At 27.7% G+C, this 17242-nt stretch overlaps 3 protein-coding genes across 4 annotated transcripts; 1 reads left to right on the top strand and 2 right to left on the bottom strand.

Annotated features, from left to right (window-relative positions):
• Nucleotides 1–1405: 1405 nt before the first annotated feature.
• On the top strand, nt 1406–5608 carry LOC140672525 (carnosine N-methyltransferase). The gene is made up of 7 exons (XM_072904749.1): nt 1406–1942; nt 2340–2547; nt 2781–2938; nt 3229–3369; nt 3434–3596; nt 3678–3911; nt 3996–5608. Exons 1-7 carry the CDS (start codon nt 1827–1829, stop codon nt 4155–4157), a joined length of 1182 nt encoding a protein of 393 aa, XP_072760850.1. The 5' UTR covers nt 1406–1826; the 3' UTR covers nt 4158–5608.
• Nucleotides 4735–6520, bottom strand: LOC140672526 (protein KTI12 homolog). 2 transcript variants are annotated; one of them, XM_072904751.1, is made up of 6 exons: nt 6401–6520; nt 6034–6232; nt 5665–5926; nt 5441–5579; nt 5290–5352; nt 4735–4958 (listed from the first exon to the last, which is right to left on the bottom strand). In XM_072904751.1, the coding sequence occupies exons 2-6, from the start codon at nt 6203–6205 to the stop codon at nt 4761–4763; spliced, it is 834 nt and encodes a 277-aa protein (XP_072760852.1). In that variant the 5' UTR covers nt 6206–6232; nt 6401–6520; the 3' UTR covers nt 4735–4760. The 2 variants fall into 2 exon arrangements, with proteins under 2 accessions (XP_072760852.1, XP_072760853.1); XM_072904752.1 differs by having other exon boundaries at nt 6350–6421.
• Nucleotides 6521–10339: 3819 nt separating this feature from the next.
• LOC140672628 (uncharacterized) lies at nt 10340–16074 on the bottom strand. Its single transcript, XM_072904925.1, has 6 exons — nt 15924–16074; nt 13808–13879; nt 13186–13635; nt 12602–12676; nt 11844–12429; nt 10340–11661 (listed from the first exon to the last, which is right to left on the bottom strand). Coding segments are annotated over exons 1-6 (1212 nt in total). The 5' UTR covers nt 15925–16074; the 3' UTR covers nt 10340–11633.
• Between the last annotated feature and the right edge of the window lie 1168 nt (nt 16075–17242).

The raw sequence follows: 17242 nt of genomic DNA, 5'->3' as shown, positions 1-17242 counted from the left end.
AATATTTCATAATAATGAAATTATTCAGAAGGATAATAAGCAGTTAACATTTTTTTTTTAGCGATTATTTGCAAAATATATAATTTTTACTAATCAACATTGCTAATTGCACATTATCATCGACAATATAAATATAAATTTCCGCGTTTCATAATTATTTAAATTAATAAATTAAAACAATACATTTTTTTAAAATGATATCACAAAAGTTTTATCAAGTGCGTTTTCGATAATTAAATTTGACATTATCACGAAGAGTAGAATTGTTAAACTCGTGCTTTGTAGAGAATAGGAGCGTGTAGATTAAAACACGGGAGCTCATATTTCTTTTGAAATTAACGTGGGATGTGTCATGAATAAAGTCAAAGTTATTCTTATAATTATTCAAATATGTTATATAAGAGAGCACATCCTCACACACACACACACACACACGTGCGCGGGCGCTGCACAGTAAGCGCGTAAGCAAAATATGTAATTATTTTGTTTAATTTAATGCGACGATAAATTATATTTATTATTTATATAATATCGATTTATAATCGAAGAATTCTAGGTATTAAGTTTGCAAAAATGGACAATTATTTAGAAAATTTTTACAAAATATTTTAGCAATAATATAATACTTATATATAATTCGAACGTAAGTTGCCTATTAAATGTTAAAATTAATATATTACGTGAAAAAAATTGCTCGCATTTTTTTGCAAAGTTTAAAGAGTTTGTCAAATTTTTAATTTTATATATCTCCTACTCTTTTAAATTAAATCAAAATGTATTATCACTGATGAGCAGTGATTTTATAAGAGTATAGCAGTGAAAATAATGAAATTTTATTAAAGAAAATCAATTAGTGATAATGGACTGATTTTTTAGTGAAATCTGTTATTATTATAATTAATGAAACATATATATATATAAGACAGAGCAGCAAAAGCATATGTGAATGTTTTTATCAAAGTGAAATATATAGGTACTCATTGATCTTCGCTAAAATCTTTTTGCTGTTTTAATTAGTGACATTTTCATTTTTCATTTTAAGAGAATATGTATACATAATCTTTTCTTCCTTTCTTGGTAAATCTTTCTTAGTGGAGATTAAAATCTTACTTTTAGCCAAGATTCGAACCCTGCTTAGCTGAGACTCAAACCCAATTTAACTTTTATTTTCTCTAGAATTAAGGTGGTATTACATGCATCGTACGTACAAATTTGTCAAACGTCGATTGGCTGTCGAATAGTGAATTTCTAGAGTCGTAAAAATTTCTTACCAAAGTAGCCAATCAGAACGTTTAATAAAATCCTCTTTCTCTCTCTCTCTCTTTACTACTCCCCTCTCTGGATTTTCCTCACCCTTTCTCCGTCAATCCACGCCTTCCTTCTCTCACTGCCTTCACGCTTCACGCTGTTTATTCTATGATGTGTGTGTGTGTGTGTGTGTATGTGTGTGTGTGTATATGGTGTGTGTGATTTAACATTTATTTCGTTATAAAAATACAAAAAATGTAAAAGGAGAATATAAATGAAAGGAAACTACTGTTGATTCAACGTCTCGTACAAGTGTCTTTTTTTCATCTTTTTTTTTTTTTCTTGTCAGTGCGAGAAACATGTGCTTGTTTCGGTTCAAGTGTAGAAAGTGCAAATAAGAGCGACTACCGCTGGTACCGCTGCGAGAGGCGAGAGGAGTCTGTAGTTCTGTAGTCTGTACCGTCTGTACTCCGTACGCGCGTGGAGGAAAGAGAGAGAGAGAGAGGAAGAGATTCATTACAAAACAAGACCCGCGCGCGTGCTATACATAAAGCAGAAGAACATAAAGCAACATAAAGATGGAAGCGATGGATACGACGGTGAGTCCGCATCCGAGAAGAATGCACAATAGTTACGAGGATGAGGAAGAGCGGAAACACTTTCAAAGAATCGTCGCCGCGTTCAGATATTACAAGTGAGTGTTTGACGAGAGAAATAGGTCGATGCCAATTCCCTTATCTTTCCTCTATGAGCTTCCTTGTATTCTCTCAATGAACATTGATGAGAGATGACCGGTTTGATTAAGTTGTGAAAACTTGTCGCTTTTATCAAAATTTTATATCAATTTCAACGAGTCATTCAGGAGAGATATTTCATTGCGTTAACAGTTATTTATTACAAGTATCTTAATCTCTGCAAGCTATTATTATTCATAAAAAATTGTCCTTTGTAATATATAAAGCTTTATAAATAATAATATTGATTAAAATGTGTATAATTGGTATAAATGTAGTACATTAATTTAGGGACACGGAGCTTTTATTCATTTATAATCTTCTCTCTATTTTTCTTTTTTTTTTTTTTTTGCACAGAACACATTCTTTGCTACGGGTAAAGAAAACAGAATCTTACTTCCTCAATCTACCGTCGCATCATCAGAAACTTTTGCAAAAATATAAGGAGCATCTACAGGAAGTAAAACGATGCGTTGAAAACAATGATCAAATTATAAAACTTATAATAAAGGATGTAGCCCATATATTTGAAAATGTGTGTCCAACTACTGCACAAGTTGATAGCGTAAGACAATTATCTTTTATTATATTTATCTTTAATCTTTTTTATATATTATAAGTACATATAAACTTGTGTGTACAATTTGAGTATCTGCGAAAATTTTATTAATATTGTTCCATAATCACTTATCTTTAAGTATTAGTCATATTTATATACATATGCATGTTATCTAAATTTGCAAGTAATATTGCATGCATATTTTCACAATTGAAATATATGTGGGTTTATGATTGCAGATACTAAATCCACGATCTGTTATGGCAGACCAAGAAAAAGTTCAGGCCACCATTAGGCAATTAGTTCGAGATTGGAGTGTGGAAGGTACTGAAGAAAGGAAAGCGTGCTATCAACCAATCATAGATGAAATATTGTATCAATTCCCATTAGAACATTGGTATGATAATCTATAATTATAGTGTAAGCAATTACTACTATAATACATGAAGAAAATAGAGAAAAAAAAAAAAATATATATATATATATATATATAAAGGAAACTCGCAAAATCAGAGATTTTAAGTTCTCATTCTTTTGTCATAGGAGTTTATTTAATAAAGTGGGCAAACGTTTGGCAATGAGAAAATTGCAACTCGACTTAAAATCTCTAAAGTGCTGTGGAAGCTTTTCTTGAAAATTGCATTACAACACTTGAATGGAAAATATTGAATACATCTAAATTTTCAGTACACCTTCGGATGTGCATGTCTTAGTACCTGGCGCAGGACTGGGACGACTCGCTTTCGAAATTGCGAAACGCGGATATACTTGTCAAGGAAATGAATTTTCCTTGTTTATGTTGTTTGCATCAAACTTTGTATTAAATAAGTAAGTAAAATATATGATAATAATACTGCTTATCAATTTACCATAATTATCTTTTTCAAAATAGGTGTAGGGATGTAAATTTATATCAAGTACATCCATGGGTACATCAATATACAAACAATTTGAAACCAGAACATCAAACGCAAGCGGTTTCCTTTCCCGACGTAAGTCCAAGCGATCTTCCGGGAACCGCGCAATTCTCTATGACCGCGGGTGATTTTCTAGAGGTAAATAAATATAACGTATATCATATGTAATTATAATAATAATAGAATTATTTAATAAAATGAATACACAATTTATTCCAGGTTTACACGGAAGACAATCATTGGGATTGTGTCGCGACATGTTTCTTTATAGACTGTGCCAATAATGTTGTGCAATTTATCGAGACGATTTATAAGATATTGAAACCAGGCGGAATTTGGATAAATCTTGGACCGTTGCTATATCACTTTAGCGATTTACCGAATGAAGAATCGATCGAGCCGAGTTACGATTCCATTCGTGATGTGATTTTAGGCTTTGGCTTTCAATTGGAGGTAAAGATATTTTTTTTCCTTTTTTTTTTTTTTTTTTTTTTTTGTTGAAAGAATCTATGAAAACAGCATATATTTTTTTCACAGAAGGAAAAGACACAAGTGAAAACCCGTTACGCTCAGAACATTAATAGCATGTTACAATGCGAATATAATAGTGTGTATTTTGTATGTCGAAAACCTTATGAACCTGACAGCACAAATCGCAACGGCACTGCAACTAACGGTATGCAAGAACAAGAGAACTGAATAAAGTGAATTATTTTGCTTGCGAAGAAACATATTAAACACTAAAAAATTATTATTTAAGTGCACTCGAATTTCTCACTGTCATGGGAAATAGTTTTACGACTGCATAATACATAAGACTTATATTTTTTCTTCTTTTTTTTTATCCTTATTTTTGTCCCTTTATTCAAGAGTTATATTGTTTCATATAAGCAAATTTACAATGGTACTACGATAGATTGTCTGTAGTTTCAACATTTTCACGAAAATAATAGAAATTATCTTGTAAAATTTATCAGTGTACCTCCAGACAGAGATATCTAATCGAGCTATATTTTTGTTTATTGTATTATGTTTGAAATCAAAAGTATATACTATGATAAAGGTTTAGAAATATTTAAATACCAGTGATTATCATATATTCACACACACACACACATACACATACATATATATATATATATATATATATATATATATAATTGTACATTGTACACGCGCATGTAAAACAAGTTATGTGAGTGTGTGTATGTATATGTGTATGTGTGTATATATATATAAAGTAATTATATTAAAATTAGAAAATGAAACAGATATGTATATCCAATACATTTTTCTGCTTTATTATAAGTTTTTATTGAGATATTGTACAAATAATGCGGCAATTTGATCGATTCCACTTTGCTGCATTTTACTATAAGTTAAAAACTGTCTCCGTAATCTCATTAATTTCGCTGGTGTGCCTGTGCTTTGTACAGTAACATTGGAACCTGGTATCTTTATATCGTTGTTTATTCCCAATTGTTGCGCTGATAATATTGCCTTTGTGATGGAAAAAAAATACATATTTATTATTAGCGCCTACCACCATAGTTACTTTACAAAATCTTATATTGTATCTTGAACAAACGTGTTTTAAAAACAAAAAGAAGAAAAATGTGACTATTGTGCCCACATATTTTAATGTATAAAATGAACTCTTTTTGCCACTGATATCACAATTGTAAATACCTATAGATGTTTTTCATTTAGACACAAGTTGACACAGCATCATCCTATTTTTGTTGTCACTGGATGATGAAAAGACAGAATGATGCTTGTGTGGACTCGTGTCGCGAAATCGAAAGCATCCTACGTGATATTATTTACTTACGTTTATTATATCTTTCGTTATTGCATCTAATTCATACAAATAATTCGTAGACGCTAACGGTGGCTGAAAATATAAATATTTGTATAAAATATTGAACATTGGGAAAAACAAAAGGAAAAGAAAAAAAAAAAAAGAAAGAAAGAATACTGACACATTGGGTACTTTGATTTGGTTTTGGCGATTTGACTTCATAAAGCGAGCTATAAATTTCATCGCAAGTTAATTCGTCCTCTGGTGTAATCGCAAAAAGCGGATAATCCCATCGGTTTTTACTATCTGGCGTTTCATATCTATTAAAGAATTAATATTTAAACATTTATCTAAAGAGATATTTCCAATGGATTTTTCTTAATTATTTTTCTGTTATATAAGTACCTTACTACAAGCGAATCAAAAATTTCTCTATTGTATCTATCCGATTCTATTCGTTTTTCGTTCCACAACCAAGCATGTTCGACTGGTATATCACAGTGTATCGTGCATTGAGGAGTCTTGTACAATTTGGTCATGCAGTAAATTTCGTATCGATATCCTTTGATGTAATTGCTACCATCAAATATCAACAGATCTCGTGTGTCGAGCCTACGTTGAATTTCTGATTTTATGGCACTTCTAATAGCTTTTTCTTTTTTGGAATCTGAAATGAACACAATGGATATGTTAATTAGACTCAACATATTTTGAATATTTGTGAAATATATATGTATATATCGAGTTTTACTAAAAATTTCCATTTCAATTTACCCGCGTAAAATACATTTTTCTCGTAGCCTGTCTTAATTATCGCATCGTGCTCGCTAATTATTTCTACATTTTGTCCACTACTCTTTAGTCTGTCCTCAAAATATTTCTTCAGTTCAAGACTTCTCGTCGTTTTACCGCTGCACGGGACGCCAGTTATTATTATCAGCGGCATTTTAGCGTAAAATTAAAAATATTTGGTCTAAATATAAAGGAGATTTGATCTTTACATGTTCACAATTCTTCAGCTTCTTACAAGAAGCTTAATCACATAAATTGTATAAATTATTAGTGAAAAAAAACATATTATATATATTACAATTTAGAGTTGATTCACGAGAAATCACATTAAAATCAAATCAAATATAACCTTAAATAATTGTGTACATTGTACATGCTCCTTTCTCCTTTGAAGATAATTTTTAGAAAGAAGCAAATAAAGCCAGATTTACAATAGGTGTAGTAAGTTTCAAACCGTAAAGAATTGGACCAATCACAGGTGAATGTGTGAAGAATAATCGAATGTGATTGGTTAATTTCTTACTGCTTAAAGTTTACTACACCTATTATAGATCCGATCTGTTTTTCTTGAAAAACACTTTTTCTCCGTGGTACTGTGGCGCTATCTAGATCCATTTGATAGCCAGCAGAACTACATGTTAAATTCATTTTTGGTGCCATGGTAAAACGACCGATCGGTTCGTGCCGTTCGATCGCGCTAGATCTAGATCCACACTTGTGGATCTCAAAATATGAAAGATTGTGGATTTATATTAGTATGTTTTATTATATATTATTAATTGCGCGTAGTTTCTTTTATTTTAGTATATATATAATGGAGTAACTATTAAAAAGTTATAAATTTATAAATATATTTTACAAGATAGGATACAAAATAAAATTTAATACAAAATATTATTTAATATACGAAAACGTCTAACATGCGTCCAATATAAAATTTATTAGAAACTTTTAGATCAAATGTAACTGATAGTCTCGTCTCTATCAATGAAGAAAACTGAGAATTTTAATGCATTTTGTAAGACTTTCTAAAGAAAATATCAGATGGCGTGAAAAAATAGATGAAGTTTCGATGTTAATCCAACGTTAAATCAAAGGATAAATCGCGGTTTAAATTGCGCAAATGTACAAGACGAATAAATAAATTGACGATAGTTATAATATTTAATTGTAATACATGTAATTATAATACTATAATAATCGAAACTTAAGGTGCGCGCATGGGCGACATAATTATTATTATTTTATGCGCGATAAATAATTATTATTATATGCATCAATAAAAATATTTCGACATTTGGAGGATATTTCATAATCTGTATATGTGTAAGAAATTGAACGCAGATGTGGAATCCGATTTATTTTTAAACATATGATTTTACATTCGCGATTCGCGAATTCGCAATCAAAACTCAGATATGTATCTTGTTTCACTGACAAACAAAAACAATTTTGTAAAATAAAATAAAAGGAACTTTATAATCTTTAAAATAATCACATCACCGCATTCAAAGGATGATAACTGGCCTTATCGATTAGATCAGATCTCTCTGCCGAGTGGTACACTGTGTTAATATTTTAGAGAGAGAAAAACGATCCTACAAATAGTAAGAAAGCGGCTTTAATTTGTCCCATTTATTTCTATGTCAGATTCCGCGAAATCGATTCACAAAAAAAAGAAAAAAAAGTGATTCATTAGGGTTAAACGTTAGAGTCCCGCTATAGAAGGGAATGAATCCTCGAACTTTCTGATGAATTGCTTCCAATAACAGTGATTTTGGCAGCGAGTTGACTGTCGCCGTAATCATCATTTTATTTAATACAAGATAAAAATTCGCGTAAAAAAAATATGTTTTTCCACTATTAAAAAATATCTCTCTTTATTGAAAAATGATTGGATATATCGATTTTTATGTACATGTGGTTACAATCGAGTATAAGAAAAATAAAATACATGCGCTTTACTTATTTCTTGTTTGGCTAAATATGTGAATACAAATAATATAAGGGTAGCAAATGTATTCGAGACGAATTAAATCCGATAACAGCAAGATTTAAAAAATAAAAAAATTCAATTTGAATATTTAGCAACCTCAAATGAAAAATTATCAATCAATTAATTTTTTTGTAACATTTTAATAAATTAATTTGTCGACATCTTACTGATATCAAAGTATCTATTCAATTTCTCTCAAATTTTTTAACTACTCACACATTTTACATTACATTCATGAGCTTATGATATAATATTTCGTATAATGTAAAAATGATGTAATTAAATATAATTTAAAAATGAATTTTATTAAATATATATATATATATATATATATATCATAAAATTTACGCATGTATTTTATCATTGTATGTATATATAATCATCTATAAACTAATCTTAATATTCATATCCTGAAATAGTGAAACGCCTAGTGTCTACTAAAAAGTGAGGTGAGATGAAAATGATTTCAACTTCAATCAATTGAAAATTAATTAATAAGATATACTTGTTTGTAACTTGGTAAATAATTTTTGATCAGAAAAGTCTGCGAAAATTGATTAGAATTTGAATTTATTTACTTGAAAAAAAAATTAAATTTATTTATTATATTTGTATCCAGTAATCTATTATTAAGTTTAATACGAATACTATTGGAAGAACATTCTTGAAAAAAAAAAAATATTTTTTCTCTTATAGAATACAATTTAATGAATTTCGTGAATCGATTTCAAATAGTGTATAGTGACCGTCGTTAAATTACTGCCAAAAGCATCACTTCCAAAAAGCGTGAAAAAAACCTGTGTTGAATTCCAACTCTGCAACAGAAACTTATAATTTATAACGAGGCATCTAACTACACACGTCGCGGATACGTCCCACAAAAACCGACAAGAAATAATTCTTCGCGATAAAGATTGTTTCGATTCCCCGCTAGTACAAATTACACATTCGGTAGCGTCCACTTAATGAGGAACAACTATAAGTTCTTTTCGCCGAGGCAATCGCGTCCTAGAAGATAGAAAGACCGCAATATTTGCGAATATAATTTATCGTTTAGTGAATATTTAACGTAAAATTCACAAAATGCGTCTAATCAAAAATAATAATTAAATTATTTGGTTTTGCAGATTTTTTTCTGCACGTTACTGATAATATTTAATGACAAACTTTGCAATACTTTATTTTAAAATATACTAGTGTTTATGCAATATTATAAGCGCGATTGACAAAGTTCACGAATAAGAAGCTAATATTTAATCGAATCTCGATACTCTTACTAAAAATGTGATTGCATATAATACATTTAAGTTGCGTTAAATTATATGTATACCAGTATACCTATTATACATATATTTTGTATAATTTGTACATCTATTGTAAATCTATTGTATATTTCATATTTTGCATATCTAATGTAAATTACACAAAGTTGAAAGAACACGTACAAAATTTGTCGAATTAACATTTGAATTAACAATTGAATATTTGACAAAATATGTTGACGAAGAATTTTGACAATATTTGCGATTACAAAATTTTTAAATAAAAGTTCCTCGAATTTATTTATATTTTTAAATTTTTATACGTAGTTTATATTTAATTTGTTTTCTATTTTTATTTTAAATATTACATTTTTATTTCTTTTCCTCTAAAAATAAATTTAATTTAATTTTAATTTTATTTTAATTATATTTTATTTTAATTCGTACCTTTTTTACTTTTTTAAATAGATTTTTTAGCTCTTTAGCAGACTCAGTTACTCTATTTGCTGGCTATGCCAAAAAACCGTGATAAAGTGAAATTTGAAGAATCTTAAGTGAAAATTGGAGATAACGCAAGATTTGGAAATTCGCCATCACACATATCTTTTACCCATTGTAGTCAATATTAAATATTTATTTTCAAGCCAGTTGGACCTACCTTTCGTTGCTCCTGACTATTCATTCTGACTCGATTTCTACGAGCCAAGAGTCGAGGAAAAAGTATAACTTTTTCCTGCCTGTTAATTACGCAATAAAAGATAAAATGTTAATTTTTTCATTGTTTGCAAGAGAGTCTCAGAAAATCTACTCTAAATTTTAAGTTAATATAACTCATTTATTGCGTACTCTTTATTGAATTAAATTATAAATGTTAAGTAATATAGATTATATAGACTATAGACGTATAATATTAAGAGAAAAAATTTTGAATGTAGAAAATAATCGACTTTAAATTACTTATACATACATATATAAGATAAAAGATGTTAATTTATTACATATATATATATATATATATATATATAAAACATATCGAGATAGTCAAATATACGAAGAGCAAGTATTGCAAATTGTACATAATATTATACGTTAGAAGAACTTCAATAGAAGTTGAGCATATATTATTTCAGTTAATGTTGGCAAAAATATAACAGAAATAATAAACAGCTTTTGTATTTATCATATTATGTTACAATAAGTATAATGCTGCAAAAATTAAACAAAAATTTTTGTGTGCATTTTGTACCATATTATGACGAAAGAACTGTTCATTTTCTGCCTAATGTTAACTAAAATGACAAACTATGTTTGATTGCTAACAAAGTATATCTATCAAAATATATGATCTAATGATATGTAGCGCGTTAATTTGTAATACGTTAGCTTCGCAGATTTGGTTATTTCAGTTTATATTACATGTGATATATTTGTAAAATCGATCTTTTCTTTCGATGACAAAAATCGCCGAAATTCTTTATATATACATATATAATCGTATATATATACATATAAAAGCTGATAAGTCGTTGCTATTATAATCTTACAATACACATGTATAATATTATCTCATTAATTTACACATATATATATATATATATATATATATATATATATATATATATATGTATATAATAATATTAAAGTACTATTCGTAAATTTAATTATCAATATACATTGTACAGGCAAATCTGACGACAGATCACAACTCATTTTTATGACACATCTAAATATCTCTACATTACCTACGATCAAAATTATTTCCTCTATCGTAATATATTCGAACGTGAGCATATATGTACATCACGAGAGTCACAATTTAAATGGCTGCTATACAACATGTATTCTGTGAAAAAAAATCTCATAATTTTTCAGAAAATTTTTGGAATTTTTCCTTATTTAAATTTATGAAGAAATCTTTAACAAAATATTAGATTTATTCGAGTTGTTCCATTTCTTTTTAGAAAATTATACACAAAAAGATCTCGGAATATTTTACATTGTATATATGAGAAATGCATACAAATTATTTACGATAAAAATATGAAATATCTCCATATTACTCAGAATATTTATATTATAAAGAACAATAAAAATAATAAGAATTTTAAAGTGTTTCATTTCACAAAATATTTCTGAAAAATCTGTTACATATTTATATTTAAATTATATATTTCTACCATATAGCACAGAGACTTGACTCGATATCGTGGAATACCCGAATTTTTGATATATCTATCTATAGTTTAGCATATGTTTGTACATCTATGAGTGAGAAATTATAACTGTCACTAATATGTATGTTACATGTAACGTTAGGTATATGTTTATATAGCAGTCATATATATGTGTTTGCTGAAAATAAAAATATTACTAGAAATTTATAAAAAATATCAGTATCTTTTTAGTCAATAAAACTTTATATTCAGCAAATATTCAGATAAAGAAAAAAGGAACGAAAGAGATAAAAAAGTCAGAAGGCCTTTTTCACTCGTCGCTGTGTCAATTTGATTTCGGCAAATGATTCCTCTACTTACAAATGATGATTGTATCTGTAATAATCATTTCTATGATATGCATTGTAATGTTGCACGAGAAATTTATTGCTTTCCCAATATATGTTACATATATTGCATATAAATTGCTGCGGTCTTCGATTTCCATGTACATCTCTGTTCATATAAGGACTGATATAAATGTGCGATAAATGCAGTTTTTTCCTGTGTTCTAAATAACTAAAACTAGTAAAATAATTTCTTCCGCATTCACAAGGAAATCGTGTTGGTTGAATGAAATCTTTTGGATTAACGTGAAATTTTGCTATGTGTCTGCAAAGATAATGATAAGAAGAAAAAAAATTTATACAGCAAGGACATGGATAATTTTCAGGAAGGTTATAAAACACAAAGCAATCGAATATTCTTAAATCCTCTTCGCCGATATAATGTACTGTTTGCAAGTGTTGTCGGAAGTCAGGGTAGTCATCGTAAATAACATCATTTCTGCTGTCCAATTCACAATCAAAACAATGGAAAGGCTCCTCATAATTTTGAGATTGATGAACACTTTTGTAAATTTGTGTATAAAGTTTCCTTTCTTCACGTCTCATTATGCGCTGGAACGCTACAAAAGAAATTTGTTTAGTTTAAATAATGCGAGACTTTGAGTTTTTTAAACTATAATTTATAAAACATTTATATAATACTTTAAATGTTATACGACACTTTAAACATGTTTTAAAGTATATTTATTTTTAAAAATGTTATGAAAGAGAAAAAAAGCAATTTTTACTAACCTCCACATATTTGCTCGTGTTGGGAGAGTTCCATGTCAGTAGAAAATTCCGCGCGACATATACAAAAATGTGGCGCTAAAAAATAATTTTTTTATTTATACTACTTTAAATAAATCGTATATTATATCTTATAATTAAACCGGAATCTTTCGAATGAGTTTATTTCATCTCTTCCACGCATTAATAATAAGTTTATGCTCTAATAAAATGAGTAGAAATGACGGAGCACGAGTGCAAAGAACTATGGGCGCATAAAAATATTACTAGAAATTTATAAAAAATATCAGTATCTTTTTAGTCAATAAAACTTTATATTCAGCAAATATTCAGATAAAGAAAAAAGAAACGAAAGAGATAAAAAAGTCAGAAGGCCTTTTTCACTCGTCGCTGTGTCAATTTGATTTCGGCAAATGATTCCTCTACTTAAAAATGCTAATTGTATCTGTAATAATCATTTCTATGATATGTATTGATATGTTGCACGAGAAATTCACAGTTTTGCCAATATACGTTACATTCAAGGGATATAAATCGCTGCGGTATTCGATTTCCATGTACATCTCTGTTCATATAAGGACGGTTACCTATGATCGGTCGATGCTCTGTGTCCCAGTGAGTTCGAGAAGTAAAATCAGTAAAAAAATTTTTTCCACAAGAACAATGCCATCGTGTTGGTAGAATGAAAACTTCTGAATTAATGTGTATCGTACTTAAGTGATCCCTGAGATGAGTTCTATTAGAATAACATCTCTGACACCAAGGACATTTAGGATTTTTAAAATCAATGTTATAAGTCACAACGCAGTCGAACATTCTTAAGTCCTGTTCGTCGATATGATGTACTGTTTGCAAGTGTTCTCGGAAGTTAGGGTAGTCATTGTAGGTAACAGGAATGAAATGGCCAGGTCTCCTGTTCACACTCAATTCACAATCAGGACAATGGAAAGGCTTGTCATAATTTTGAGATTGATGAACATTTCTGTAAATTTGTGCATAAAGTCTTCTTTCTTTATGTCTCCTTATGCTCTGGAACGCTACAAAAGAAATTTGTTTAGTTTAAATAATGCGAGACTTTGAGTTTTTTAAACTATAATTTATAAAACATTTATATAATACTTTAAATGTTATACGACACTTTAAACATGTTTTAAAGTATATTTATTTTTAAAAATGTTATGAAAGAGAAAAAAAGCAATTTTTACTAACCTTCACATGTTTGCTGGTGTTGGTAGCGTTGCATGGCAGTAGGAAATTGCGCTTTACATATACAACTTGACACTAAAAAATATTTCTTTAATTAATACTACTTTAAATAAATTGTATATTATATCTTATAATTAAACCGGAATCTTTCGAATGAGTTTATTTCATCTCTTCCACGCATTAATAATAAGTTTATGCTCTAGTAATATGAGTAGAATTGACGGAGCACGAGTGCAGAGAACTATGGGCGCAGTATTCTTTCTCGGCGCATAGTGAGATTAAACGATTATTACAATTAGTGTAATTAAAGCCTTCAAATCTTATCCAATTTTAATGCTTCTTTTTTTAATTGAAGCTTATTCAATTTCGAACAAAAATTATTGAAACATATCTTTGAATTGACTTCTTTTTAAGATACGAATGTGATGTAACAGCTAGAAAATAAAAACATTTATTTTAAACCGATTTATATTAAATTACGTATACATATATATGTTTTTGATGTCGCAGTTTATATAAATGTACATTATATGATTCGATTCAATGATGTTAAAAATATTTATTTACTCACAAGATTTCCATGTAAATATTGTGAATATTTTGTAAGTCAAAAAATGTTAAATAACAGATCACACAAGTATGATGGATGTTAAAATTAAAAATTTATTTAATTTTTCTGTTGAAAATAATATTAAAAAGTTTTCGAAATGGCTGATTACAAATCTGGAATCTGGATGCAAAATTGCAAAATTTGAAATGATCCATCTAACATGTCGGATATCTCGATCGCGTTTTAATAACAAATTTTTATTAGTAAATTTTATTCTACAGATAAAACGCAATTATTTGAGAATCTTTTACCTGCATTAAATTTCAATATAAATAAACTGTACATGGATTATATATAATAAGTTTTGTATTATCAGATAAGGTTTTAGTTTAATGCGTTGTTATTTTTATTTTTGAAATTATCTTTTTTATCATGTAATTGTTTCGAAATGGTAACATTTGGCTAATTGGCGACCAAATTAGATTCATTAGAATTAATTTTATAATTTTAATATTAGATTTATAATATATGACATCAGAAAGGTACATGTACGCAATTTAGTATAAATCGAAGACAAATTTAGAAACCGCCAATGTATTTATTTTGCAGCTGCTAATATCACATTATTTTGAAAAAAGTCTAATTCAAAAATCGGTAACTTTTCTTTAAAATTAAATAAACAATTACAAACAATAAACGATTGACTTCAATTATAAAAAAGCGTAAATTACTTCAATTTAAAAAAAAAACATTAAAATTGAATAACATTTAAAGACTATAGAGAATTACGAAACACGATTTTTCTATTGGTCTCATTGTGCTATTGCGTAATAAAATATTCTTCTGCAAGTCTCACGATTCGCAACAAAATATATGATAACTTTTCACGGCCCTAACCGTTGGAAGAGATGGTAACTTTGTTCGAATGCATCAATGCCTCGTACGATGCAAACATCGAGGATATAATTCATACAGAAAAAAATTTTAAGTACGAGAATCTAATCTTTTTGAACTTAAATTTATAAGATAATTATAATTTTTGTAAGACTCTAAATGTAATTAAACTGGAAATATTGTTACAAGATTAAAAAAAACAAAGTATGTAGCTTATTGTACGTACGATAAAACATATTTACAAAAATAAATGAGAGAAACTCTAAATAGAAATTTTCAAACTTAATCCTTTCAGAATTAGAAGCTAATTTCTATATTTTAGAAGATTTTAGATGGCTTTATTATTTAAATACATATTTTATATATATCGGGCTTTTGAAAAGGCTATTTAATTTTGAAGAGGTTGAGTTTTGAATGTTTGTTTAATAGAATTTTTTCATTTAACATGGAGAGTATCTATCTATTTAACATATGTATTTAACATATAATTACATGGAAAAAATCTATTTGATTCAGTAAGAAAGCATTTTTCACGATTTCCAATATATATTTTCACTAGCTAAAATACTTTTGTTTTTTTTAACGGACTTTTAAATTTCAATTTCATGTAAAAATTATAAGTTTAAAATATTAAAGAAATACAAAATGAAAATATTAAATATATGATTTACATACTTTTAATGCTTATTTCTTGATTGATTTCTTGTGAGTTAAATAAATATATCTTGTCACACTCGCTGTTCACTTATTCCTTCCAACGTCTCACTTTTAACTGCCAACAACTACTTGCTTACCTTTTATATTAGACATAAGGGTAAACAAACATGAAATATTGAATTTGTATTCAATATTGTTTACATTTTTTTCATAGCTTTTGTTTGTCACTGCTTCTAGATTGTTCCACGCGCCCGTTAGATAATACAACTTAAAGAATAAATATTTATATTAAACTACAAACTATTTTAATTCTTACATTTTGTCTGTGAAGGTGAAATTTGTTTCTTTTATCTCAGAAAATGTCGATAATAATTTTATATGTAATTTTGTTTGTTTTATTATTATATGAAGAACGATTTATAATATTATTTAAGCACATACATAACATGAAATATTATATAAAATTATATGAATAATTTTCATCAAATTATATAAAACATTGAGTTAATACATATATTAAATATCGCGTTAAAAAAATATAAATTTTACATTAGAACAGTTTTTATTCTATATTTAGAATTGTCTCGTTACTACTGTTTGCTACGCATTAGCATTTATTGTTAATGATACATTTTTAATCGTTTTTTTGCGATATTACGTCCAGACATCAATTTTTCAAATAATTTTACAATTGCAAATAAAAATAGTTTAATATAACTAAGTTTAAAACCAATAAAATTATAATATGCCAAACTTTGAAGGGTCTGAATTGAAATATTATAGGTAGACAATATTAAAAGGAGAATTATTTCTTCATGTGTGTATAAAAATATTATATGTTTTTTAATACCTTTTTAAAAGAAAAATTAATTTTAAATTACACATATACACAAAATAAAATATAAAAAATAATATCTGTATTAGTATTACACATACTAGTGCTCACTAACATATATATGTATATAATATATGTATAAAAATGTGCATGTATAATATACAAACGTGTGCACAGAGAGCAATTTTATTAATTTTGAAACAAATATTTGATTATTTATTTTTCGTGACTTATAATTCGAAAATCAAGGAAATCCTGAGAAAGATTGAGTTTAATTCAACGGTTTATTACATCAATTAATGAAACGTTAATTACATTGTATTACTATTATTTACTTTCTTTCCTGGAGTGAAACAATATTCCAATTACGACTTGTCACTTATAAATATAAATATAAGGCATAATTAAATTGGTAAATTCTTTTTTCTGAAAAATGTATTAATATTAATATTATTATATACTTATATACTATTACATTATTATTATATATATATATATATAT

Source organism: Anoplolepis gracilipes, chromosome 13 (genome assembly GCF_047496725.1).
Source record: "Anoplolepis gracilipes chromosome 13, ASM4749672v1, whole genome shotgun sequence".
Taxonomy (NCBI): Eukaryota; Metazoa; Arthropoda; class Insecta; order Hymenoptera; family Formicidae; genus Anoplolepis; species Anoplolepis gracilipes.
Note: the sequence above shows the minus strand (reverse complement) of the source record. Positions and strands in the feature narration are given on the sequence as shown.